The following is a 24521-nucleotide window of genomic DNA, read 5'->3' on the forward strand; positions in this document are numbered from 1 at the left end:
CTTGCTTCATTTCTCCCTTCTTAACTAGTGAGATTTGCATGAAGGCTGGAGCTTTGTTTTTAAAGAGTTCATCTGCTCCTTCTGTTCCATGCAGAAATTTTATAATGTCAGCGGAATTGCTTGTAGAGCCATCAACTGTGATATTTCATAGCCGAGTTCATGATTTGGGGAGAGATACAAAAGCATCATGAAGCACTGATTCTCCTCCAGTGAAGAACTTGCTTATTTTCATGTGAATGCCCTAATCCTTAAAAAAAATAGGTGTGAGGTCAAAGAACAGGGACACGTTGAACACGTGAGGCTCATCGGCAGAATCTACACCCGAGCTCCAGCGTTTGTTTCAGTGAAGTGTTGCAGCAGAAGCGAGATTGAATGTGAGCAGCCATTTTTACAGCCGGCTCTGCTGGCAGAAGACTACTAATAAGCAGGATGGCTTTGCATTGACATGGCTCTGATTCCCGCCCCATCTACTGTCCCCCAAATAAAACAATAAAACAATTTGCCCGTGGAGCAAACGGTGAGTGTGGTTAAAGCGATGAGCTTGCTCACTGTTACTGAGATGGGATGCTGTATTTAGGACCCTTTTTGAACAAGGCTCTGTTTGTACGGTAGAAGCTCTTGATATGCGATAGCTGAATGAAGGGGAGAAATGGTGTTTTTAGATTTCCAAAATAGAAGGAGCTGTGGTTACTATAAGTTAAAGCTGAAGGAGTTTATAATTGGGAACTGTTAGGAATACAGTATGTTCTAAATTACAGCTGTCTGGCCAATATGCTTCTAAATAAAGTTCTAGGATTGCCCTGTAAATGAAATATTCAACACATATTCTTATCAAAACATAGCAGCATCTCCCAGAGAGCTTACATCTCAACATCTGTCGCAACAGCATCTTTTTTTTTTGTGTTCATTTTTTTTCTTCTTCTTAGTGTGTGTGATGTACTCAATGCAGGATCCCAGGGAACATTTCATGTTTCCTATTAAGTAAAAGCAGTTTTCAACTTTGGGAAAGAGAGGCAGGAAGGGAGATGGCTTGGAAACTTCAGGGAAAACAGGTTTTGAAAGGTGGGGAAATCTGTGATTCCAGAAGTGTGCATTAATGACTGCCTGCTCCTTCAAGGCTGTTACCTGAGCCTGGAGGTGGACATTTGGGCTCCCGTGGAGGATGCTGAGGATATTCATTCAGTGTGTCCTGGGACATTCTGGTTAAGAAATGTAGTACATAATGGCTGAGGAGGGAAGGGAGGCATTTTCACAGCTTGCAGTGGAGCTGGGGAGTGGTTCATAGTGCAGAAGTGCAGAAGCAAATCAGGATTCCAGCAGGAATGCTCATATCGAAGGTTCCTTCACCTTGTCGTGCTTTTGGGATCGCTTCTGAGGAGGCTGAAAGGGAGCCTCAGATTGGAGCAACTGGAGGGTCTGGAAGAAGAGGAGCCTGATGGAAATAAGGAAAACCCCCCGTATTTTGCAGAGCTAAATATTGTTCTTCCTATAGAAAGAAAAATCTCCCCTTGCCTCCCACTTGCACTTCCTCTGCTAGGGAGCTGTGAAAATGCCATACATAATGGTGTAATTAAGCAAAAGCCCTGAGGAACCTGGTGTCCTTTGTGAAAGGAGGTTGTTGTGCTGCTGCCTTCCTCCTGAAAATGTGAGATTTCTGAAAGGATATTCAAGCCCTGAATCAGAGAACAGAGGCTAGAGAGCCCCAGAGTAAAAATACCTTGTAGTTTTATGGTCCCTGGTAGAAGATATTTTGAAAGGGGGGTGTTATGCTGTCTCGTACCGGCTTGGTGGGGAAACTGCTGGAGAATACTTGGGTTAAATAAAGGGGAAAGCTTCATGGGGCAAGGGCTTGTTCTTATGCTACAACGTTAGAAAAACTGCTTCCTCGGCCAGCCTGGAGATGGGTCTCTAACCAGGTGGCTAGAAAAGAGACTGTGCCTCTGCAGCAGCTGACCTCTGCAAAAGGGGGGAAAGGGGGGTCCCGGGGCAGGAGTCTCACACCTCTGACAGCCGACAGACCTTGCTTGGGCGCAGGAGTGGCTGTGTCCTGGAAGCTTTTTTCTCCTTTTGGTTGGCATAAATTTAAGGTCTTATTAATCAATACACAAGCATCCCCTGTGAACGCGGTGCTGTGCAGAGATGCTGGTACGATGCCGATCAATCATTTTGCTCAAGTTGGTTGTTGAAGCATCTGCAATACCCTGATCAGCTTTGCTTTTTTTTTTTTTTTTTTAAAAAAACCCCCAGTATTTAGTGCTTTCAAGGATGGCCATGAGATCTGAAAAGCATTTAACTTCAGCAGTAAAAACATGTCTAGTGTTGAGATGCAGTGGGGAGTGCTGCCCTTCTTCATGCACGGGAAGGCTGAGGCTGTGGTGTGGTTCTGTCGTTATTTTATCTCTGAAATGGGATGTTGACTGTGGTAGTTCATCGACACTGCCTTTGTTAATATCTTTGTTTCTATTTCTGTGTTTTTAATGAAAGCTTGGTAATTTCATGCTGCAAGGAAGGGCAATGCAGCGTCAACTGTTTTAAAGCCATCCTTGGTTTGAACTACAGTAATCTTTTGATGCGGTGGATAATACAACTTCTGTCTGTGTAGTTGGTTTTTGTTGCTTTTGTTCAGGGATTTTTGAGTTTGTCTTAAATGAGTTACCTCTACACCTCTCAGCGACTGATAGAAAGGCCAGGAAAATCTCCTTTTGTGTATATTAAAACTTAAGATTTACATCAAACAAAAACCCAATGGGTGAAAGAGAGATCCTTGCTTTATATTGTCACCTCAAATATTCCTTCTCTATGAATTTCAGTCATCTCGATTTAGCCTTGTGTGTTTTAACTGTTTAGTAGTGAAACTTCTACAGTGTGGAGAGAAAAACAACATCCTTGTAGCCAAGGCAGATCTGTGACAGGCTCTTGTGCTGCTTTAACTATCGCTGTTTTGCAAATGTGCCTGGACACAGTGGTGAATTAGCTGCTTGGGCTGGAGAAAATGTATCTTGTTGATGTTTCTAGCCTGCAATAATGCAATGGCAGGACACGTTTCTGCAATGCTCAGCAGAGAGGAGGGGATGGGTAGAGCAGAGCAGGCAATGGTTTCATGCTTGTGCTGAAGGCCTGAATTTACATACCTGCTTTTGGTGCAAGGTGTAAGGCAGAGTCCTTCAGCTCCTCAAAACCTCACTATGGATTTTGATGGCCTTTTTTCCTGCCTACATTGCAAGCTGCTCCCTGTACCCTCTGGCCCACTGTAACACATTACATTCAGCTTGTCTTCATTTTAATTTCTATTCTTAAAGAGAACTATCTTCTGTGCTCTTATTTTTTTTTTTTGAAAACTGTTTTTTCTTTGGCCAAGAACAAGCGGGTGGTGTCACAGTCCATTTCTGAGTTTCCTCTTCCTTCTGGCCTCTTCTCCAGGGTTGCCGGCCGCCCTCCCCCTGCTCGGGTGGGAGGTTCTCCAGCACGACACCCAGCTCCAGCAGCCTCCTGCTCCTGCCTCCCATAAATGCCAGTCTTTCACTTGAATCCCTTCCAGCTGATCTCTGCTTACAGATGTTCCTGCGAGTTGCTCCGGCAGTTTTACTGGGAGCTTGAGCAGATACAAAGATTGCCAAGAGTTTATGCTTAATTGTTAAGTGGAACAGAGACAAACTACTTTTATTTTGAAGCTAAAATTTCGTCCTTTATCGTGCTGGCTGGGCCAGCTGTATCATATGGTTTGACATAGGCTGAGCTCAGAGCTCCTGCACCTAGTAGTGCACTATCACTTCATTAGGGTTTTCCCCCCTTATTCCATTTCTCCCTCCCCTCTTTTTAATGACTCTGTTTGTGATACCCTTTTAAGGTTGGTTGTACCAGGTCAGGTTGTCTTATTAATCCCCAAAGAGAAAAATAGCTCCCCTTCAGCTCAGCAGATCGGATCTCGAATGCACTTGCAGTTGGACACTGCACACTGAACCAGTTTAACCCGTGTGCCTTCATCCCAGCACTCGGAGGTCGGGCGCTTCATTAAGCAGAACAAAATCAGCACGGGAGCGTCCCCAAGCCACGCAGCATCCCTCCCTGTCCCTCCTGCCTCTCCTTTTCCTGCGGGCAAGGGCTACTCTTGAAGGCCACTGAGACAGAACACCTCGCTCTATGGTTTAAAAGGCTTTTTTTTTTTTCAGGCAAGCGATCAGTTTTGAGGCCTGGCACCCTGTCAGAAAGTTGACAGATGATCTGCATTACCGGTGCGTCCCCGGGATGCCCGGGATAATCGCGCTCCAATGGACGCCCTGGAGCCGGCAGGTTCTCTGTGAAATGGCTGCAGCTTGGAGGGAGCAGTGAAATGGTCTCCTCTGGGCATGCTCACTCTGTAGAGGGAGCTTTTATCACATGAGCAGAAACTGAATCACTGCTCATGAGGATCTGGAATATGCAACTCTTTGAGTCTTCACCAGAAGAAGACAACAGATGTCCGCAGGTACAGCAGGGTCCACCTCCCATGCCTCGCAAAGAGCAGCTCCCCGCCGGCCCTGGCCGCAGGCAGGCTGTCTCCTGCTGGGGAAGGAGAAGCTTGGAGAGGAGGAAGATAGTTTGGGGAATGTAGCGGGGGGTTATTTCTTTATTTGTTTCTATACACATGTATTTTCCTGCCCTGAGCGCGGGAGGGCACGCGGGGTGCGCTGGGGAGCCGGCCGGAGGAGGCTGGCCAGGCTCCCTCTGTGCTGTGGTGATTGTTGCCTTGTGCTGTGCCATGGGCGTGCAGGTACCTCGGCATCCGCCCTCGCCTGGCTCCGGGAAAGCTCGGGCTTTTGTTCCCTTGCGTCTGGGTGGTCTTTTATTTGTCTTCTGGGGTGGGGAGGCTTGTTTGGGGTTGATTTTTTTTGTTGTTGGTTTTTTTGTGCCTTTTTAAAAATTTTTTTAAACTGTGAAGTTTCTGGAAAATTCTCCCAGGAGCCCTCCCTGCTTGCAGCTCTTGTAAGCAAGAAGAGCAAACCCTGGGATGTCCGAGCTGCTCGAAGACTGAACTTCCAAAGGGGAGGAGAGGGCCTGTGGCCTCATGGCACCTCCTCACTGAGTTTCCTTTGACAGCCTCTGCTTGCATCAAGCAAGCCTACAGCTCACTTCTTTGGATGGAGGCAAAAATGAACAGTATTTTACCAGAAGAAACAATCCTTTTTATTTTGGGGTGGCTTCCTCCCCTCTCTCTTTTTTTTTTTTTAATAATAGCTTGCAATCCAAGGCAACAGCTGATTAAAACAAAATATCCGTGGTTGATTTCATGGCAGGAGGCCCATGTCTGCAGCTTATTTTAAGTTACCTTAAATTCAGACTCCTGGCCCTGCCATGCTCTTGTTGGGTTTTTTTGCTGTCATTTGTGTTGCATGCAGACAGCTCTGTTGGCTGCCACAGACCTCGGTGGGACTTGGGATGGGCATCGAAGGTCCCAGAGCCGTGGGGATCTGGGCACCCCTGCCAGCAGGCAAAACACTGGCCTGAGCTTGCTGTGCTCGAGGGAGACCCCTGAAATTGCCATGCAGACACGATTATTGAACATTCAATTGAGGAGTGAGACGTGAAGATGGCATTTAAAAGACTAGGGAGCTTACAGGATGATCTGTGATACCTAATCTAAATATCTATCGTATCTTCACTGGACTATAAATATGTCTAATATTCATCATCTAGAAGATGTGTGCTAAAGGAAAAGGCATCAGAAGAAGTCATAAGGAGAGAAATAAGGTTTCTTTTTAACAGTGAAGAGCAGAGGTCTTCTGCCTGATCAGCTCCCATCCAGGGGAAAAAGCATTTGGGTTTAATGAAGACTGAGGAAACAAGTAACCAAAAAAACACTGAAGTGTGCAATGTGTGCTCCTGTGTGGTGGTGACCACGATGACACCGGTCGAAAACACCTAATGCTCCGTCCCTGCCAGCTGATGCCCTTTGAAAGCATCTGCAGAGAGACGCTGAAAAGCCTGACCTACTTTGGAGGGAAGAGAGAAACCCGAGGTCTGGACTTCGTGCTGCTTTTCAGCAAGGGTTAAGAGCCCCAAAGTGGGGCCTTGGGATCTTAGGTTTTTTCCCCTTCATGTATTTAACTGACTTTTAAGTGCCAACACGAGCTCTTCCCTTCTTCCCAAGAGCATGTTTGGACAGAGCTTGGCTCTGCAGCACAGATGGGGCATATTTTCTACTAACCAGCCCCTGTTAGACAAGCCCTGGGCCTGGCAACAGGGGTGCAGGGGGCAGGAGCAGGCCCATGACCTGGAGGCTTGGACTGCAGTGGTTGTCCAAGGATTCCTTTTGCCAGCACTGGAGCCCAGCTCCCCTCACCTCTCCCACGCAGTGTCATCTTCTAAGGAAAGAGGATCGTGAGCACCTCGTGCAATGGCAGGGAGCTATTTTTTTCAGGTAAACAAGGAGTTTCATTGAGCTTCACCCTCCTGGCCAGCTGGTTTGGGGGAGAGCTGGCTTGATTCCTGCTGCTCCTCTTTGTTGTCCTTTTGTGGTTTTTCCCTGAAGTTTTTCCTTCTCCCCTTCCCACTCCTGGAGCTGAGAGCAGTCAAGGAATCACCGCAGAAGGAGAGTTACCTTGCTTTTGGTTCAACTGAAAGGCTCTGGGCTCTGACAGCGTGCGCTCCCTGCTTGTGAGGCTCTGAGGACCATATGTTCCTGCAGCGACATGTAATGTCAGTGATTTGGAAACGAATCTTGAATTTATAGCCCTTAACTACCATTTTCAGCCAGTTATTTTTAACTCCTGTGAATTTAGAGTTTTGACACTAACCCCTCTTTGCAGAGGAGAAGACCCTTATGTCCCCTCATGTTTCACTTGGTCCTGTGGGATCCATCCTTCCCTGTGCCTGTGTGAGCAACTTGGTCTCTTGGGTGGAGGAGGGAAGGTCTGGCTTTGCTGTATGGTGGCGTTGGTCTTGGAGGGGGGCAGAGGAGGAGGACAGGCAGCGGGCAGCACTGCCTGCCAGAATTTACAGTAGTCAGGAAAACAGCAGGAGCGAAGCTCATATACTGTACGAGCTAATTGGAAAGTATCCTTGAAAAAAGAGGGGAAAAAATGTAGAGCAAGTTTCTTTTAAAAAAGTATTCTCGGATCCAACATAACAGCTTGCTTCCCCCAAATCAGGTAATTTATTAATCTTTTTCCTTCAGTCCCCATCGGAAGGGGGAAGGCTGGTGGACGTGGTGGAGAAGGGTCGAGGCAGTGGGGGTTAAGAAGATCTGACGTGCAAGCGTCTTCCCTGCAATGCTGCCATACTGTGTCGGAGCAGCACAGTGCCTCTTGCAAAGGAAGATTTTCACAACTTGTCCTTGTTCCAAGGATGAGGAAACCTCTAGCTCTTCTGGCATTTTCTCTCCGTCATAAGTCAGAGCTGCTTTCACCTGTAAAGTATCATCAGCACGGACAGGGAGAGGACTGAAACGGACAGGGGCTCGGAGCAACCTTGCAAGGCTTTTCATGGAGCTCTTGGTGTTAAATGAGGAACTTTTCCCCTCCTCCTCTCCTCATTTTCCTGTGTGCCTGCAAAAATACTCTGGTTTGCATTTAAAGGAGAAAACTGTATGTGCTGGGACTAAGCCAACTTGTTTATTCAAGGGAAATACCATATTTCCAACCCTTTCTCTCACAGAGGAAGGCTTGACGGAGGATGGCAGACTGGGCTGGGTATTATATTTTTAGGTGACATCGAAGCACGGTTGTGATTTGAAGAAGCTAAAAATCATGGCTGGCATTTTGCATCGAGCTCTGCGAGACCTCTCCTCCGCACTCCCCCCAACCCCCAAAGGGGTTAACTTCTCCTTCCAAAACAGGTGGATTTTGACCTAAATCAAGGAGGGAAAAGGGAAAAAAACGAAACAAAACAAAGCAACAAAACCACTACCACAAACCCACAGCCTGCTACTTCCTACACTTTTGCAACTTCCCTTCTCCAAAGCGGATTTTTATTATGAGGGGCTGGGGGGGCCGCGAGCGGTGGGGAGGCAAACACCCGCTCCTCTCCTCCTGTCAAAAAATGGCAGGTCAGTGTGTGTCTGTAAACAATGCAGTTATGAAATGGCAGCGCCAGGCCGAGCTGAGCATGCTCGGGAGCAGCCTGTAGGGGGAGGTGAGCCGAGAAAGATGATCTAATTCAGTGCAATTCTTGGGATTGAAGGAAAAGACCAGGCTCCACTCTTAATGACAGAGCAGAAAAAAAAGGCCCCACGCCGGGGACGAAGCCCGTAGGCCATGGAGGAGAGGGTGTGAGGATCTCCCACCTCTAGGACTTCGGGTGCTGGGCAGCGCTGTGTCGCTTTCTCACCCTCCAGGAGAGTAAAGCCTTGGTGAGGTTTTGCTGTAGTTATTAGAGGGACAGGCCCGAGGGTGCAAGTTTTATTATTATTTTTCTTTTGTCTTTTTTCCACTCCCCCCTCCCTGTCCGCTTTTTCCCGCTCGCAGGCGTCGCTGTCTTGCTGCTGGCCTCTCGATGGCTGGAGGTGACCCAGACGGAGGTGGTGCGGGCAGCTGAGCGAGGTCCTCCAGGTCCCAAGGGAAGCCCATGCGGGGCTTTCCCTCCTCCGCCGACCCGATGAGCCCTTCCGCCGGGCGCCGTCGGGACGGGCAGGGGCAGAGGGAGCTGCTCCGCTGGCTGTGATGGTTTGGGGGTGGGAGGAAGAGGAGCGCGGAGGCTGAAGAGGTGCCTGAGCCCCGTTGATGGGGGTGAGCTGCCTTCCAGCTCCCATTCCCCAGGCTGCTACACCCTGCTTGCTCAAGGGTCCTCTTGGTGCTACGGTTTTATCCTGGCTAAGCCTTCTTGGGGACTGGGTGTTTCTGAAATGGCTGGTTTGCTTTTGCTAGAGAGAGTGATGAATCTTGGTCTCCATTTTAGGGTTTTCTTCCCCCCCTCCCCTCATGGGTGCTAGGAGAAGACAGGCAGCAGCTGTACTCCTTGCTAACCTCAGCCTGTGGAAGGAGATGCCTTTGTCTGCTCTGGATTTACACTTGCCTGCACATACAAGTTGCACTGGCTTTAACTCTACTGGGACACAGCTAGATGGGTACGATGCTTCCCAGCGGGGAAGCAGTGAGGAAGTGTAAATGGATCTCCCCTTTACTGGAGGGCATGGGCTCTGCAAACCCCCCTTGCCTGAAGCCTGCACGCCATTGTGGATCGCGTTGTCTTACGAGAAGTCACTTTAAGTCCTGTTGTGTTTCATGCACGTGTCTCCTTGTTCCCAGCTGTTGCATGCAGGGACTTGTGCCTCGTTCCTACCCTTCCCCCTGTTTTGGGAGTTGATCTGTGCAGCTGGAATAGGAGAGAGGACATGGGGGTCGAGAAGGAAGTGTTTCTTTTCTTTTAGGAAGAGTCTGCATGAAAGGAATTCAGGAGACAGAAGAATTGCAAAGAATTTGATGTGGGGACAAACTTCAGGCTGAGGGCAGTGCTTGTTGTGAGCTGCAGATAAAATTCCATGTTCACATGATTGCATGAGGCTTATAAGGAAGTGGCCTTAACCTAAAAAAAAGGAGCTTTGAGACTGGTGACTGCTTTGTAGGCCAGGTAGGCTGGCGGTTACGTTTCCTTCCTTCTCCAGATCAAATGCTTCTGCTGCTTCTAATGACAGGCCCATGGTCGGTGTCCCCACGAGCAGTGATCCCAGACCTTGCCCATGCACAGCAGGACCTGAGCAGCACCAAGATCTGAAAAGAGCAGCCTTCACGTGCCTACAAAAGAAACATTCTCTTTCTACAAGCATTTTCTTAGTCATTACTTCCTATATAATTAAGTACAAAATGTTTGTCTTCTCTTTAAGGCAAAGGTTATTATGAGTAAGTTGGTTTGGGTTGTGGTGTTGCTTTTTGTTTTTTTAGGAGAAAAGGGGAGGAAAAAAATGAGTGAATGAGAATCTGCTGCTGCTAGGGTTGCTTCATTTATTGAGAACTTTACCTCTCTGCCTTGCTGCAGTGTGTATTGCAAACCTCGCTGCCACCTTGCGCAGGAGGTGAAATCCTGCCCAGCTGAAGGGCTGGCGAGAGCTTTGCCTGAGCCCCAGCTCTGCCGGGGAGCTGGTGGTGGGGTGCGTGGAGAGCAGTGCCCGGTGGTGTCACCTCTGAGGGGTTGGTGGCCACCTCCCAGCTGGAGGCTTCGCAGGCCGGGCAGGATCAGTCCTGTCCGTCCCGGCGGCTCTGCAGGCAGATGCGTTGGTGCAGCTGCTGCCCCAAATGGGAGCGAGCAGAGTTTCAGAGGGGTCCTTCTGCTCCCAGCCCTCTTTCAGATCGACCTGCTTCAGCTGCATGGCTCTGATCAGAATAATGCTGCTGCAAAGCCTCAGGTTCCTAGACGGTTGATTTTTAAGACACAAAAAAAAAAAAAAAAAAGACCCTGGTGAAGGTAGACATCTTAGCACATCAACCTCCGCTCCTTCCTGGTCTGCCTGGAGAGAGCTCTGGTTCATGATGTAACTCACTGGTCTCTTGGGCTTGGTAAGCTGCAATATGTTGGAGTTTTGCTGTGCATGTATTGTCTTTGCCTATAAAACCTGTTTGGACCTTTTTGAAGGGCACCCGGATGGCTGATGAAAATGCCAAGGAGGAGGCTGAGAAAGCTCTTTCTGTATTTCCCAGCTTTGTTCTTTTTCTCTTCTTTTGTTTTTTTGTGGGCTTTTTTTTTTTGTTTTAAAGGCACCACTGTAGTTTCTAGTCATCGTCTGTTTGGAAATGCTGCAGAGCCTTTCCTTGGCCGGTCTGACCTGTCTTCCATCCCCTCCAAAGACCTCACGGAGGAGAGGAAGCCTGTTTTCTTGTAAACAGAGGTGGAGAGGAAAGACTAAACCAGTACTAGCTCCTCTGCTTGGATCCTCATGGCTTTTAAAGCCCTTTCAAAGACCTAATCAGTCATTCTTAAGATGCAATAATTTTTTCTTCCCCTTGAAACTTAAAAATAAAAGGGTTGAGGGGGGGATAATGCTTCATTGCTGGTGGTGTGTACTCTTTATGGAGGCTCTCCAGCCACGGAAGGTTAATAATCAGTCTGGGGTCGGCGAGGGAATGGAGGCGAACGGCTGCGGGAAAGTGGGGAAGGAGGAAAAAAAAAAATGGAGAGAGTGAGACTTTTATTGTGAAGCAGCCTGTGCTTGGCAGTTGGCTTTTGTTGGGACTGCTGCAAGAGCAGACATTTCTCGGCGGGGAGGGTGGGTATAGGATTTCCCTGCCAATCGGGAGCCGACGGATTGGGGCATGGGGAGAGTGAGCAGAAAGGGAAGTTTGCTCTGAATTTAAGGGAGGGGAGGGAAAAAAAACCCAACACACACAAAAAAATGGAGGTATTGACACTTGCGGTGAAGTTGCTGCTAAGTTGGCTGGGTGGAGCCGTGGGCCGGTGGGAATGAATGGGCAGCGCTGCCCGGCTGGCGGTGGGTGCCCGGTGGGTGCCCGTCGGTGCTGGGTGCCGGGTGCTGCATCTGCCGGGTGGTGATGGAGCAAGGAGGGGAAGAGCGCTGGCCTGGGGGGAAGAGGCTTCGAGCACTTTGCAGGGGTTTCCTGTAGTTTCTTTTTGATCAAAATGTTTCAAAATTCACAGTTGGCTTTTTGTTTTTCATTATTATTTTATTTTCTACCTTGATGCTGAGTTTTTGTTTGTTTCAGAGCAAGGCATGGAAGTTGTAAAGCTGCCGCCGCTGCTAGCAAGGGATGTGTCCTCTGAGATAGGAACCAGGAGAACCCATCAGGTGCCACCTCGGTTAGCCTTGCCTTGGCACCCAGCTTTTTCACTCTCACAGGAAAATAGTGATGGTTTCTCTCTTGCCTCTCTTGGCATTGGAAATTCTGCTTTGAGAGCTCCCGCCGCTGGCCAGGGCCTGCGCCGAGCTCCTGGTAATTGCAGTGAGGAGGGAGGGTGATCGTTAGTCTGATTGACTCCAGGGTTCCTGCACTGGCTTTTCTTCAGGCATCATGGGCTGAGCAGCAGCAATGACTCTGTGGAAGGGAGAATGTAGATGATTTGTGGAGTGGGGGTACTGCTTATAAAATAAAAGAAAAACTTAGAATTGTGTGGCTAAGAACAACCTGCTGGAAATCCTGGGGCTTCCAGCATGAGTCAATTTAATAGCAGGAATATCAAGACCTTTCCTTGTTGCAACAAAGGTTGGGAAAACAGGCTGGTCCCTGTTAGACAGACTGAGGCTCTTTATTTGCTGCCAGTGTCTGTGGCGAGGGCCTGGGTGCCTCTTCCAGGTTTAGACTAGATATTAGGAAGTATTTCTTTACAGAACGGGTTGTTGGGCGTTGGAATGGGCTGCCCAGGGAGGTGGTGGAGTCCCCATCCCTGGAGGGGTTGAAGAGTCGGGTCGACATAGTGCTGAGAGATCTGGTGTAGTTGGGATCTGTCAGTGTGAGGTTAACGGTTGCACTAGATGATCTTCAAGGTCCTTTCCAACCGAGATGATTCTGTGATTCCCATGTGTGGGAGCTGTGGGGCTGCGGTTGAGCCCCGGCTCTCTGCAATTCTCTTTGCATTAGTGTTGCAGCAGGGTAAGTCCATGAGAAAAATGAAGTTATTCCCAGTTTACGAGAAGTCCGGCTAGAGGAGAGGTAGGGTTTTTAAGTAGACGTTTGCAGCAAGGATATATATTATTGGCTTAGCAAATAAAAAAAAAGGAAAGCTGATCTATGTTCAAACTTTGGGCTGTGTTTTTCTTGATGGAAGCTGTTGGTCAGTGTCTGTTCTGTTTCAGGCTATCTGATCCGTTGGCTGAGCTGAGGTTTCAGATGCTTACAGCTTGCTTTTTGGTCTCTGTCTGAAAATCTGACGGTGGTGCGCTTGGGGCACAGGTTCCTTCTTGCTGAGAGCATCTAGACGTGGCAGTGTTTGCTGTTTGCTTGCGCTCGGGGGCAGGCAGCCACCCACAACCACCTTCCTCCTTGCTAGAGGCGCAATCCTTGAAGGTGCTCTTCCTCCTGGCAGGCAGTGGAGTCTTTCCCAAGAACCTGTGCCCAGCCTGCGTCCCTCGAGTTTCCTCCTTCCCATCAGCTGCCTGTGGCTTTGCAGATAGTGGCGTGTGGGTGCAGGGCAGGGTGGTGCAGGCACCAAGGGACAGGGACCTGGTGCTGGGTGAGTTCTGCCTGGCTGCGTGGGGCAGGGGGCTGCTGAAACTGGGGTGAAAGAAGACCCCGTGCTGCAATACCTGCTGGCACCTGGCACTGTGGCTGAGTTCACATGGAAACAGAAATCACAAGGTGGCTGGTAATAGCAACACCAAAGCTCATCTCCCCTGCTAGCTTCGGACAGAAACCGATGTGGGGAAGGGCGAGCTGCTGCTGGGAATGGTTTTGGAGCTGATACGCTGGGCTTCGCGTGTGCGTCTTATCTCTTTTGCTTGCTTTATGGGAGATGGGCAGGTTGTTTTTGTTCTTTCTTTATCACTCAGTGCGCTTTAAACCTTGTGATTTGCATGGCTGCAGGCACCATCTGCTCTCTGTGCTGGCCTACAACAGTTGGCTTGACCTGGGCTTATTCTTCTCCTGTGACGCAGGCAGCGTGCGGTGAACCCCTCACCCGGCCTGGCCCCGGCCCCATCACACGGCAGCTTTGCAAGCCTGTCGCCATCTTTACTTTTCAGACCAGCTTGTCTCCTTAAACACAGAGCTGTGTCAAAGGACCCCTTCTCTTCTGTGTGTGTTTGGGGTTTTTTAATACCTTTTTCCTGTTTTTTGTTTTGTTTTGGTAGCTTTTTTTGTCTTGACACTTTAAAAAAAAAATAAAAGAGAAAGAGAAGGTATTAAGGCTGCAAACCTGATCTAGCAACGTGACTCCAGGCATGTGAAAGGCAGAGAAGATGAGCAGGTGTTCCCTTTTTACAAAAAATTTTAGAAAAAGAGGGGAAAAAAGAAAAATTACTTTCTATAGAATTAAAAATAGAGCTCGTTAACTTTAATAAACATGGTTGTTAACAAATGATGAGTTAGCTGGCTCACTGATGGTTTGGATTTTGTAAGTTACATTTGAATGAACTACAAAAAAACCCAAAACACCAGAAGCATACTTGGACTGTAAAAGTTGATGAGCGATTGTATAATGAGAAGTTTGATAGATCTGCCTCCCACCACCAAAAACCTTAGAAGTTTTGGGGGAATAAGGGTCACCTCCTTGCGATGCCTTTCATGACCATTTTAATCTGTGCCTGTACAGACATACTCAGCTGCATTCTCAAGCATGTTACACTCAGAAAATCTGACTGACTGCATCTTATCCAAAGAGCTGTGAGGTCTCAGCCCTGGGCGCAGCTCGAAACCCCTCAGCTTCTTGGGCGAGATGGGCTGTCAGCAGGGGCAAGCCTTGATGTTTTTTATCTTTGACCTGTGTCTTGCTGGCAGTTTTCTGGCAGCGTTATTTTGCAGAATGAGGTTTTCCCGTGATGTAAACAGGATGTGTCCATGATTGTCTCTTCTTTTAAATGCAACTTGTGTATGAGCAATGAGCTAAACCATGATATTTCCTTTTTTTTCCCTCCCTGTCCCTTCTCTCCCCACCCCTAGCGAACAGTGCTGAGTAAGGGAGAGACAAGGAAGGACGCCTGCATGAAGACTGAGCTGCTGAAAGATATCACCAACAACAAAGAAGAAGGTGAGCACCTGCCTCGGTTGAGGGCCAGACCTTGCTCGTGAGATCAGCACATGATGGGAACAAAACTGGGGGCTTGGAGATGTGCTCTGTCCCCCAAGGGTCTCAGGTGCGCTCCCATGAACAGAGTGGCTCCCTTCTCCTGTGGTTATTCTGAGCAGGGCTCTTCCCCAGGAGATGCAAATTTGCTTTTCAGTCCGTCCATCACCACCCACCTAAAGAATGATATCTAATTTTCACTTCTGCTTTGGTGCGGCTGTGAAGTGCAAAGGAGTTACTTAGAACCTCCTCTGTGTGACTGGTTTTAACTGAACTCTGATCCCCGCCACATGATGACCTAGCCTTTTTCCTCCTTCTATTAAATTTAACTTTCTGTTTTCCTGTGAGTTCTCTGTTGCTCCAGAGCAGGCACCGATGGCTGCAGGATGGCTGGTGGGGTTAGGCACTCCACACCTCATGCCGTTGTGGGATGCTTTGTGGCTTCTGTGTTGTGTCTGCTTGCTTTTACTTTGCAGGATGCAGTGCACATGTTAATTTGACGAAGTCTTTCCTGTGTGGTTGTCTGTGAGTTGCATGCACACAAATCTGAGGACTTAATAAATGTGTCAGTGGGATTAGGAAAAAAAAATCCACCACCCTTTATCTTTCCCACCCCGTCCTTTCTTTCCATGGCTTTATTATTCCTTGACTAGTTACTTCTTGTAGCTCTGCAGGGATTTGGTGTATTTTTGTTCTCCTTTCTATAATAGAGCATTAGAAAAGCACTGAACTGGCCCCATCAAAATACCTAGTCTTGGCTAGAAACAGAATTTTGGACTTTATTCAGATGTGTGTGAGTACAGCATTGCTTTTTCTTTCTCTTCTGTCCAGCATAATGTTTTGTCAAGCTGCTCTAGTCAGAAAGTAAAGCTCAGAACAGGCAAAATATTGAATGCTGCATCAGATGTGGCCACGGTGCTTGCATATTAACTGGGAGCACGTGAGTGCTGCTGCTGACGCTGGTTGCGTATGGACCTCTGCTCTGGGCAGACCAGAGGCGAAGTCTGAGATGTCAGTGGGAGGTCGCGTTGCTCTGGGAGGAGACTCTTGCTTTGATCCCTTGCCTTGCTTGGCTCAGGACTATAAAGGTAGTTTATTTGTCTCTTGATTGATCAGGTAAGTGTCAAGAGTTATGGAAGTAAAAATCCAGAAGGAGGGTAGGAAGAGAGGCATTTCTGCACCTTGTATGTCTTGACTGATTTTGACTTAAAGCAAATGCTGTGTATCAAAAGGAAGCTGAGAACTCTCCCTGTGCAGGAACAGTCTCAAGGCTTCATGAAATGCTCAAATTCCAACCACTTCAGCTTATTTTCCAGTTCTGTTACTGGGGAAAGAGGGTCCTAAAATGTGAACTGCATAGTCTCCATTCTTGTGGTAATGTTCAGATCGTATCCTTCTCTCCCCAAGCATACCATGTGTGTAAAAGACAATGGTTTGCAGGGTCGTTGTGCTATATGCATTGTTCTTCACAGACCTTCGTTACCCAGCTGTGATTGTCATAGGAATTCAATTAGTTAACGTTCCTAAAGTCTGTTAATAACAGTGTTTAGCATTGGCAAAGAATTTACATTTTTGAGTGTTGCGTGAACATGAAATCATTATAGCAGACTTGGGAGATGGCATGAAATAGTTTCTTTGAGCCCTGTTTCCTGACTCATGGATGGGTTGCAGCGTATGGAGCTGGACTGAGTGGACTGGAAAAGCACCCTGAAGTCTAAGATTTCTCTCTTTAAGTTTGCTTGAATGGTCATTTTCCTTTAGCGAGGAGGATGGGACCAGTACTATTTAATATCTTCATGAAAGACATAGACAGCAGGATCAAGTGCACCCTCAGCACATTTGCAGACAACACCAAGCTGAGTGGTGCGGTTGACATGCTTGAGGGTCAGGATGCCATCCAGAGGGACCTGGGCAAGCTCAAGAAGTGAGCCTGTGTGAACCTCATGAGGTTCAACAACACCAAGTGCAAGGTCCTGCACATGGGTTGGGGCAATCCCTGATTTTAACACAGGCTGGGGGATGAAGGGACTGAGAGCAGCCCTGCCAAGAAGGACCTGGGTGCTGGTGGATGAAAAGCTGGGCATGAACCAGCAACGTGTGCTTGCAGCCCAGAAAGCCAACTGTGTCCTGGACTGCATCAGGAGAAGTGTGGCCAGCAGGTCGAGGGAGGGGATTGTCCCCCTCTGGTCTGCTCTCGTGAGACCCCCTTGCAGTGTGTGTCCAGCTCTGGGGGCACCAACATCAGAAGGACACGGACCTGCTCGAGCGGGGCCAGAGGAGGCCATGAAGATGCTCAGGGGACTGGAGCACCCTCCTGTGAGGACAGGCTGAGAGAGTTGGGGGGGTTCAGCTGGAGAAGAGAAGGCTCTGGGTAGACCTTAGAGCGGCCTCCCAGGACTGAAAGGGGCTACAGGAAAGGGGGGAGGGACTCTTGATCAGGGGGGAGGGATAGGACAGGGGGTAACGGTTTTAAACTGAAAGGTGGTAGATTTAGATTAGAGAGAAGGAAGAAGTTCTTTCCTGTGAGGGTGGTGACACACTGGCACAGGTTGCCCAGAGAGGTTGGAGATGCCCCAGGCCTGGGAACATTCAAGGTCAGATCAGACGAGGCTCTGAGCAACCTGATCTAGTTGAAGATGTCCCTGCTCATTGCAGGGGGGTTGGGCTAGATGACCTTTAAAGGTCCCTTCCAGCCCAAACCATCTATAATTCTATCATGTGTGGGAATAGGAATCTGCACAAGTCTGCTGGTGCTTCTGGGTTCTAGTTCAGGCTGAGCTGCTGCAGTGGACTGATCATGTGTTTGATGGGAGCCGTGGCCTGCAGTGTAAGGTTAGATCTCTTCTGGATTTGTTCCCTTTGGGAAAATCCCCTTGGTGGGTTATCTGTTGATATTGAACTTGGGATCTAAAACTTGCAGGGGCTTGAACTTGCAAATCCAAAGACTGACTAAAGGTGCTGTTTGGGCTAAAGACTTAGTGTGAATTACTGTGTTTTTCCCTCTTTTTACTCCCCTTTGACTCAGAAGGGTACTGACACTGAAGTCAGTATCAGATCCCCATTTGAAATGTGTTAGCATGTCCCACAGCTCCGCGGCTGCCTCTCTGAATGGCCTTTTGTGAGTTACACCTCTGTGTCCAAACTTGTGCTTTCTCTGTGTCCAAGATGAGCCAGGAAATTCAGGTACCTTGCAGCCTTGAGTAAGATTTAGGGGTCTGTTGCCCAAGCAAAGCACATTGGCACCACTGCAACTGCCTGCAATGCCATCTGCCTCCACCACTGATGGAGATCGTAATGTTGGAGATGTCCATGAAGATCTCCGGTTGCAGAGAAGGCTCATACTCTTGTGGGGCAATAGCTGAGGTGCCCCAGTTTATAATCTGTTGTTTTGAGGCAGTGCATCCCTTTTCTTGGTTGTCCTCAGCGTGCCAGCCTGTCATTTGTGACAACTCAGTAGCTACTGCCCCAGGGGATGAGTTGTTGGTGCCGTTGGGCTGGGGCAGGGAGCGGGGTGGGTGCTCTCGGGGAGCAGCCTGGAGGTCGGGGGTCAGGGGGTCCTCGGGTGGGCAATCGTGCCGTTTTGTTCTTTGTTCCTCGAGTGGAAGGTGTTGCAGAAATGCACTGTTGTTACCAGCTGGGATGTCCTTTTCTGGATTCATCCTGGCACTGATAAAGAGAAATAATTGAACTATAAATTTAACATACAACTGTAGGAACAAGATCTTTGTGTGTTCCCAGCACTTTCATTTCCAGTTCTGGCATTGAGTCCCAGCCTGCGTAAAGCCCAGTGTAAGTTGTTCACTAGACTCAGCGTCCCCTTCTGTGTAAAACTGCTCAGTACAGACAGAAAAACAGCTGTGGATGAGACTGTGTTTTGTTTTCCGTGGGGAAATGTTCCAGTTCAGTTTTACATGTGGGTGTGAGTTTAGGTCCATCTTTCCCTTTGACAGGGAGGGGGCAGGGAGGTAGAAGAGATGAGCAGAAAAAAGTTGCTCTTGTGTTTTATTAGGCCATATTGTCTTTAGTCTGACTTGGAGAGAAACTAATTAAAAAGTGGTTTCTTTGCGAGAATCAATTGCAAAGTGATTTCAGTTGCAAGTGATTTCAGTTCTCCTCCTAATGTACATAGCTCCTAACTCTGTGCTGCATCTCGCTTGACCTTTCAAGGCAAACCACTTCTTTTCTGATTCCCCAGCTCCAGAGATGGAAAGTTTCACTAAAGTAGCGGCACGAAGGAGCAGGGAGGGGAGTTGGTAATGAAGTTCTCCATTAGCCTCGGCGTTTCTGAGGCTTCACCCGAGGCAGCTGTTTCACAAGAGCCCTGGTGCTTGGAGCAGAGTGCTGGATGAGATGTGCACTGTCACTTTGCTCTCAAATAAACTTAAAACTGCTTTTAGAGAGTGTCAGGGTTTAAATTCCTGGAGGGGCCTTCTTTCTCTCTTTTTTTTTTTTGGTTTTGTTTTTTGTTTTGTTTTGTTTTTGTTTTTTGTTTGGTTTTCTCCCTTTTATTGCAGATAGGAAGCTGCCATGAGTGAGGAAGGTGCTGCTTTCCACTGAGCAGCTGCAACCTTTGCATTCCCAGGTGCAGAAATGGCTGCTTTAAAAGGAGAAAAAGAATAATCTCCTCACCTCAATGTACTCGGCACTGGGATCCACTGCTAAGGCTGACAGCCAGGAGACCAGACCGAGCAAAATGATGCTTACATATTTTAGATGTTCACCCAGATGTGCACCCAGGTGCTCCCCGTGTTCGAGACCCCTGCTCCGAGGAGGCTGCACCCCACAGCAGACAGGCTGCAGCAGCAGAAGAAACATGCTCGGAGCCCAGCAGCCCCAGAGCAGGAGCATCCCTTGGTCACAGATGGGCTTGGGGCCTCGTGGCCAGTGCTGTAACACTGTGGACCCGATCCCACAGCAAAGGAACAAATTAATTTCATGCAAGCTGTTAAACTGCTTTGAGTCACTGCTGGTATTCACAGGCAGCCCACCGGTGAGATGCTGAATCCCATTTACCCGACCTGTGTAATCTCAGTATTGAGCATTCACAGCAGAAGCTGTTCTTCTTTTGTTTTTGTTTTTGTTTTCCTGTTTTGATTCTTGGCATGTCTGACAGGAGATGGGAAACTCTGACACTGCCGCAGGGTGACAGGGCTCCAGGGCACTGGGAGGAGTGGCATTTGTGTTTTGGAAATACAGGGCAGGCTCTTGGAGGGATATCACCTGGCTTCACGGATTTAGAAGAGGGCAGGGAGGGGAGACCATCAATAACTCACCCCAGAGAGGAGCTCTGGCCTGAAACACTTAATTCTCTTCATTTTTTGGCTTCAAAATGCTCTGCTCTTTGGCTTCAATGGTAGAGGTGGTGCTTTCCTTTCCAGTGGATCTCCAGCCACTAATTCTCCCTAGTCTGTACAGTTTTAGTCCCCATCTCTTTGTCATCCTTTTTATGTCAGCTGGGCTTCTCTCTGCTTTACAATTTTCTTTTTTTTTCACTTTGAGAAGGAAGCAGGGAGGGAACTGTTGTAACACAAGGATTATAAGCAGGTGCATTTCTCGCTTTTAGAAGTTTATCCAGAAGTACAGTAGGGTATTGAATAAATGACTGTGGTATCTGATGTTTTAAAGATGATCTGCAAAGTGCTTAAGGTAAAAAATCTGTGAAATGTGTGTATATATAATTATAAATATGCAGTACTTGTACTGCTGTTCAAAATTGTGAGCTTTTCATTTGAGCTTTGTCTTTGCTTAGTTCAGAGTTTGATGTTTCTCTTGCAGCAGCTGAAGCCTTGTGGCTCAGCTGCAGATGTGGAGCTGCTCTGTGCTGGGGGCACTCAAAAATATCATGCAAGACATGGGCAGTTGGGTGTTTCACCTCTACCAGTGCTCAACACCAAGATGTTCAGAAAAACGTGTAAAAGTTCCAGATCTTGTAGGGTATTTTTCTTTCTTTTTCTTTCTTATTTTTTTCTTCCCTCAGACATAGTGATGATTGTGTTTTGGCCTGGAGTATAAGGGCTCCTAATGCTTGCATGCTTTTCTTACTTTGTCTCACTGAGCAGTGAGATCTGAATTTAAAAAATATATTTAAGACTTTATTTTTTTTCAGAACATTCTCAAAGCAATACAGAGTTTTGAGCTGCTCATCTGGCTGCCTGCATATAGAAGGTTTCTGGTGGCTACTCATCCCCTTTGGTCTCTGCAGAGGCGATTCGGTTCCCTCTGGCTGTGGCCAGGACAGCTGGTGGGGACCGTAGCGCATCTGTCAGACAGGCTCTGCCCACAGGCAGGTTTTGGCAGGCTGAACCGAGCTCCGGCAAGCTCCAGGGCAGGACTGGAGCCAGGTCTGGCTCTGCTGGAAGGGCTGGAAACCCAACAGGGAAAGGCAGTGGAGAAGAACCAGCGTTGCAGGAGTCTGGGCTGAGAGAGCAGAGGTGGGTTTCATTTTGCTTAATTTAGAGTTTTCTTTGAAGTTGTCATTCTAATTCTGGACTAGTCCAGCTCATTTCTGCTCACACGTGGTAGGCATGTCCAGGCGGTGCTTACTTTATCCAAAGATAGATGTCTGGAGTCAGACTGTGCTTTTTGAGCTGTCGTCTCTCTGTTGGTCGCAGTGGTGGCTTAGGGGCACCCTGGAGTTTGAGATACCTGTTAGACACCTGAAATTAGATGACGTATCCTCATCCTGTCTGACTTAGCTTTTCCCCTCCTTTCTTAAGATTCTGTTCTCTTCGTGGGCATTTTAATTCAATTTTGAATAACTGTGATTAGTATTGAGAAGACCAAAACTGCTGCAGAGGATCTGCTTGATTCTGGGGAGAGGTGGGAGGGGTGTGAACTCTGCATTACTCTCAATGAATTATTAATTCAGAGAAGTGATTGGAATATATTACTGATTATTCTTCGCCATGTGGAGTCACAGGGATAATGTATCTGCATAATTTTCTGAGTCTGAAATTTCTTGTGTTACTAAAATGTAGCCAGGTCCTAGAAGATAACACCTATACTGAAGTTTCTTTCAACTTTGTATCAACTTCAGATGGGAGAATGGGCACCATAAGGGAAAATAAATCTCTTGGTCAAGTTACCTGTTCTACACATTGCTGGATTTTAAATTAATACTGAGTGCTTGGATCGGGATGCAGTGTTGTCATCAGTGTTACAGGCTTTTACTGATGCATATGCTGTAGGAAGTGCATAAGAGAGCTCTGAAAATACTGGGATGCTTCTAGTAAATGAGGTTACATTTCTGTGAACAGCTGTATCTTTCTACTTTTCATTTTGTTTAATTGAAGAAAAAATGGTTGTAGATTAAGGAACAATGAGGGACTTGGATGGAAAAGTGAATATGGAGGAAAACATAGTTTTGCTCTGTTTGGAAGGAATGAATACTGTCAAGTTGTTTTGGAGAAAAAATAATTCTAGGTTTTTATTCACTTGCACTTGCAAGCACAAGAGCAGAAAAGCTGTTGAACAGCATTGTTAACCATGAGGTGTATTTGAAATCAAGATTTTTAGGAGGTTTGCAGTGAAACTTTTTTTTTTCTTGATAATGAAAAAGGGGAGATGTAAAGGTCATGTCAAGAACAAGTATTTCTTCAGCTGTCTGTGCTGTTGAAGAGCTTCTGTAGGCTGTTTTATTCAGTATTTCTCCATTGTGAGGTTCCTGCTGTCTGTAGTTTGTGTTCCCATCCCCGTCTATAGGCCGTATTTCAGAAAAAGTGTAAATATGTATTGAATTGGGTCTATTCAGCAATGCTTGTAAATGTGCAGTACTGTGTGTACCTAAGATGTGGTCAGACTTGCAGACGTGTCCTGTTACACGAGGATGGAGCACTGAGCAAGTGGAGCGGTAGCCTAGCCTGGGATGGCAACTCCTATTTTCCTGTTACCAGACCAGGTATTTTGGTTGTGAAAACCAGACTAACTTACTTGGGTTACATCTTATTAAGCAACATGGATTCTGACATAAACTAGTTCTTCATGTGGGTCTCTTTAATTTGATGTTCTGATAGGACCCTGGGGTGACGAGCTCCTGCAGTTGGTGGGTTGGCTGTGGTGGTCCTTGTGGGAGCCCTGTGCTGTACAGGAACTCAGTTTGTAGAAAACAGTGCTATTCCAAAGTATTTATGAATTTGTTTTAGTGCTGCCAGAAGAGGAAGCAGGAGGATGGAGGTGATCTTTCCCCAAAGAAGCCCGTCCTAGCAGCTCAGGACAGTCTTGCCCGTGGTGTCTCAGAAGAGAGGGACACAGTCTCTCTCGCCGTTCAGTCCTTGGCCTCTGCTGATTCTTGCCAGCCAGCGACCTGTGTGATGACTGTTGCCATAACATCTTTTGTCGTGTGGATGCCTGTCCGTTAGGCACCAAATTGTGGCACTCCACAGTGCATTTTGCTCAGCCTGCTGAGCACTGGCAGCGCTGGTGGTCGGGGCTGGAGCTGGAAGCTGTAGGACCTTGCTTTGCCCTGCAACGTGTACAGTCATTTACGGCAGGGCGGAGTGGGTGTGTAATCCTGTTAAATCAAAACCATACCCTGACAACTGCTGTCAAGTTCTCCAGTTCTGTGCAACTTCAGGGACAGTGAAATTTCATATCTTTGTTTTGTCAAATCTCTACTCATACAGATTTAGAAGTCTGGTGCCTGTTTATAGGGATTTGATGGCACTTCCACAGTCAATCAGATTGCATTTTCCACACTTATTAAGAGTGTGTGTGTGTGTGTGTGTGTGTGAAACTGTATGTGGGATTTTAATTTTAGCCTCATGGATTTTTCATAGAGTCTGTGACGCTCTCTGGAGTAATGCAGTTACTCTTTCCCCTAGGGCAGTGCTCTAATTTACCTTGTTTTGGTTGCCTTCATGGCAGGTAGAGCAATTCTTGCCCTCTGCTTATTCAGTTTATCTAGTAGTCAGCCGCTGAAGCTATTTGACTGCTCTGGTGGGAGTGCCCAGTATTTAAATCAACAAATATTGAAGGTTTCATTCAGCCAGGTGCCTAGTGCTGAGCACTAGAAATGGCCATCTGTGGTTAGGGAGCTCATTTTTTGTTTTCTTCTGGCACTGACTTTGCTGAAATAATTGTTTAAATGGCCACAGCACGGTCTTTTAAAGACACCAAATGCAGAAAGAGAAACAAGTATTGAAAGAGTAAGTGTGTGGCTGTTGGCTCCCTCTGCCCATGACTTTTCAAATAGTTAAATAACAGTGAAAAAACTAGCACTTTTTCTTCTCCCAGAGTCATTGCTGTCCAAAACAAACCCTTGTGTGTCTTATCAGAGCTTTCAGTACACAGAAGGTGGTCTGGGTGGCATGAGAGGGCAGCAGATGGAGGCGAGGACTTTGAATCATACTTGGAGAGCCACTCGATTACTGCTTACTGAAGTGGGGTTTCTGCTTCTGCCCTGCTGCGTGTGCTCCAGCGAGCACCAGTGAGCTCAGTTTGGAGGCTGAACAGCAGTGTTCATGTGGGAGGCAGTCACAGGCTGCGTTGCCTGGGTTTGAGGGTAACGGACTGCTCAGTGCAGGTTTCTCATCAGGAAAGATGGCCAGAGTTGAACCCCAGGGAAGAGTTACCACTCGTCATCAGGGTTTGAAGAGACTTTCCAGTAAGATGCTTTGTGCCCAACATATGTGGCTTTCAGTTGGAAATAAGGAGCAGGACTAGGACTGTCCACCTTATAATTTATGGGTAGGACTAGGCTGGAGCAAGTTGAGCTCTACAGCAGGTCTTTGAGACCCACCTGGGCAGAGCCCTGACCAACGTGGTTTGAATTCAGCGTTGACCATGCTTCGAGATGGAGGTTAGATTGGATGGTCTAAATGTATTGACCAGTTCTAAGATGGCTTTCAGTTTGATGCTGGAAATGTTTGTCTTTAAATCTCAGA

At 47.6% G+C, this 24521-nt stretch overlaps 1 protein-coding gene across 14 annotated transcripts in view; it reads left to right on the top strand.

Moving 5' to 3' along the window:
* The window catches only part of EHMT1 (euchromatic histone lysine methyltransferase 1), a 123422-nt gene that overhangs the window by 44856 nt on the left and 54045 nt on the right, over positions 1-24521 (top strand). For 5 of the 14 annotated variants that reach the window (XM_074891077.1, XM_074891082.1, XM_074891084.1 and 2 more), the window contains one exon: positions 14517-14604. In XM_074891077.1, coding sequence (XP_074747178.1) covers positions 14517-14604 — 88 coding nt within the window. Of the gene's footprint in view, positions 1-4395; positions 4466-8143; positions 8327-10419; positions 10467-11283; positions 11306-14516; positions 14605-24521 lie in introns of those variants that run through there. The other 9 variants (XM_074891076.1, XM_074891087.1, XM_074891078.1 and 6 more) reach the window with 6 other exon arrangements.

This window comes from Strix uralensis, chromosome 21 (genome assembly GCF_047716275.1).
Source record: "Strix uralensis isolate ZFMK-TIS-50842 chromosome 21, bStrUra1, whole genome shotgun sequence".
Taxonomy (NCBI): domain Eukaryota; kingdom Metazoa; phylum Chordata; class Aves; order Strigiformes; family Strigidae; genus Strix; species Strix uralensis.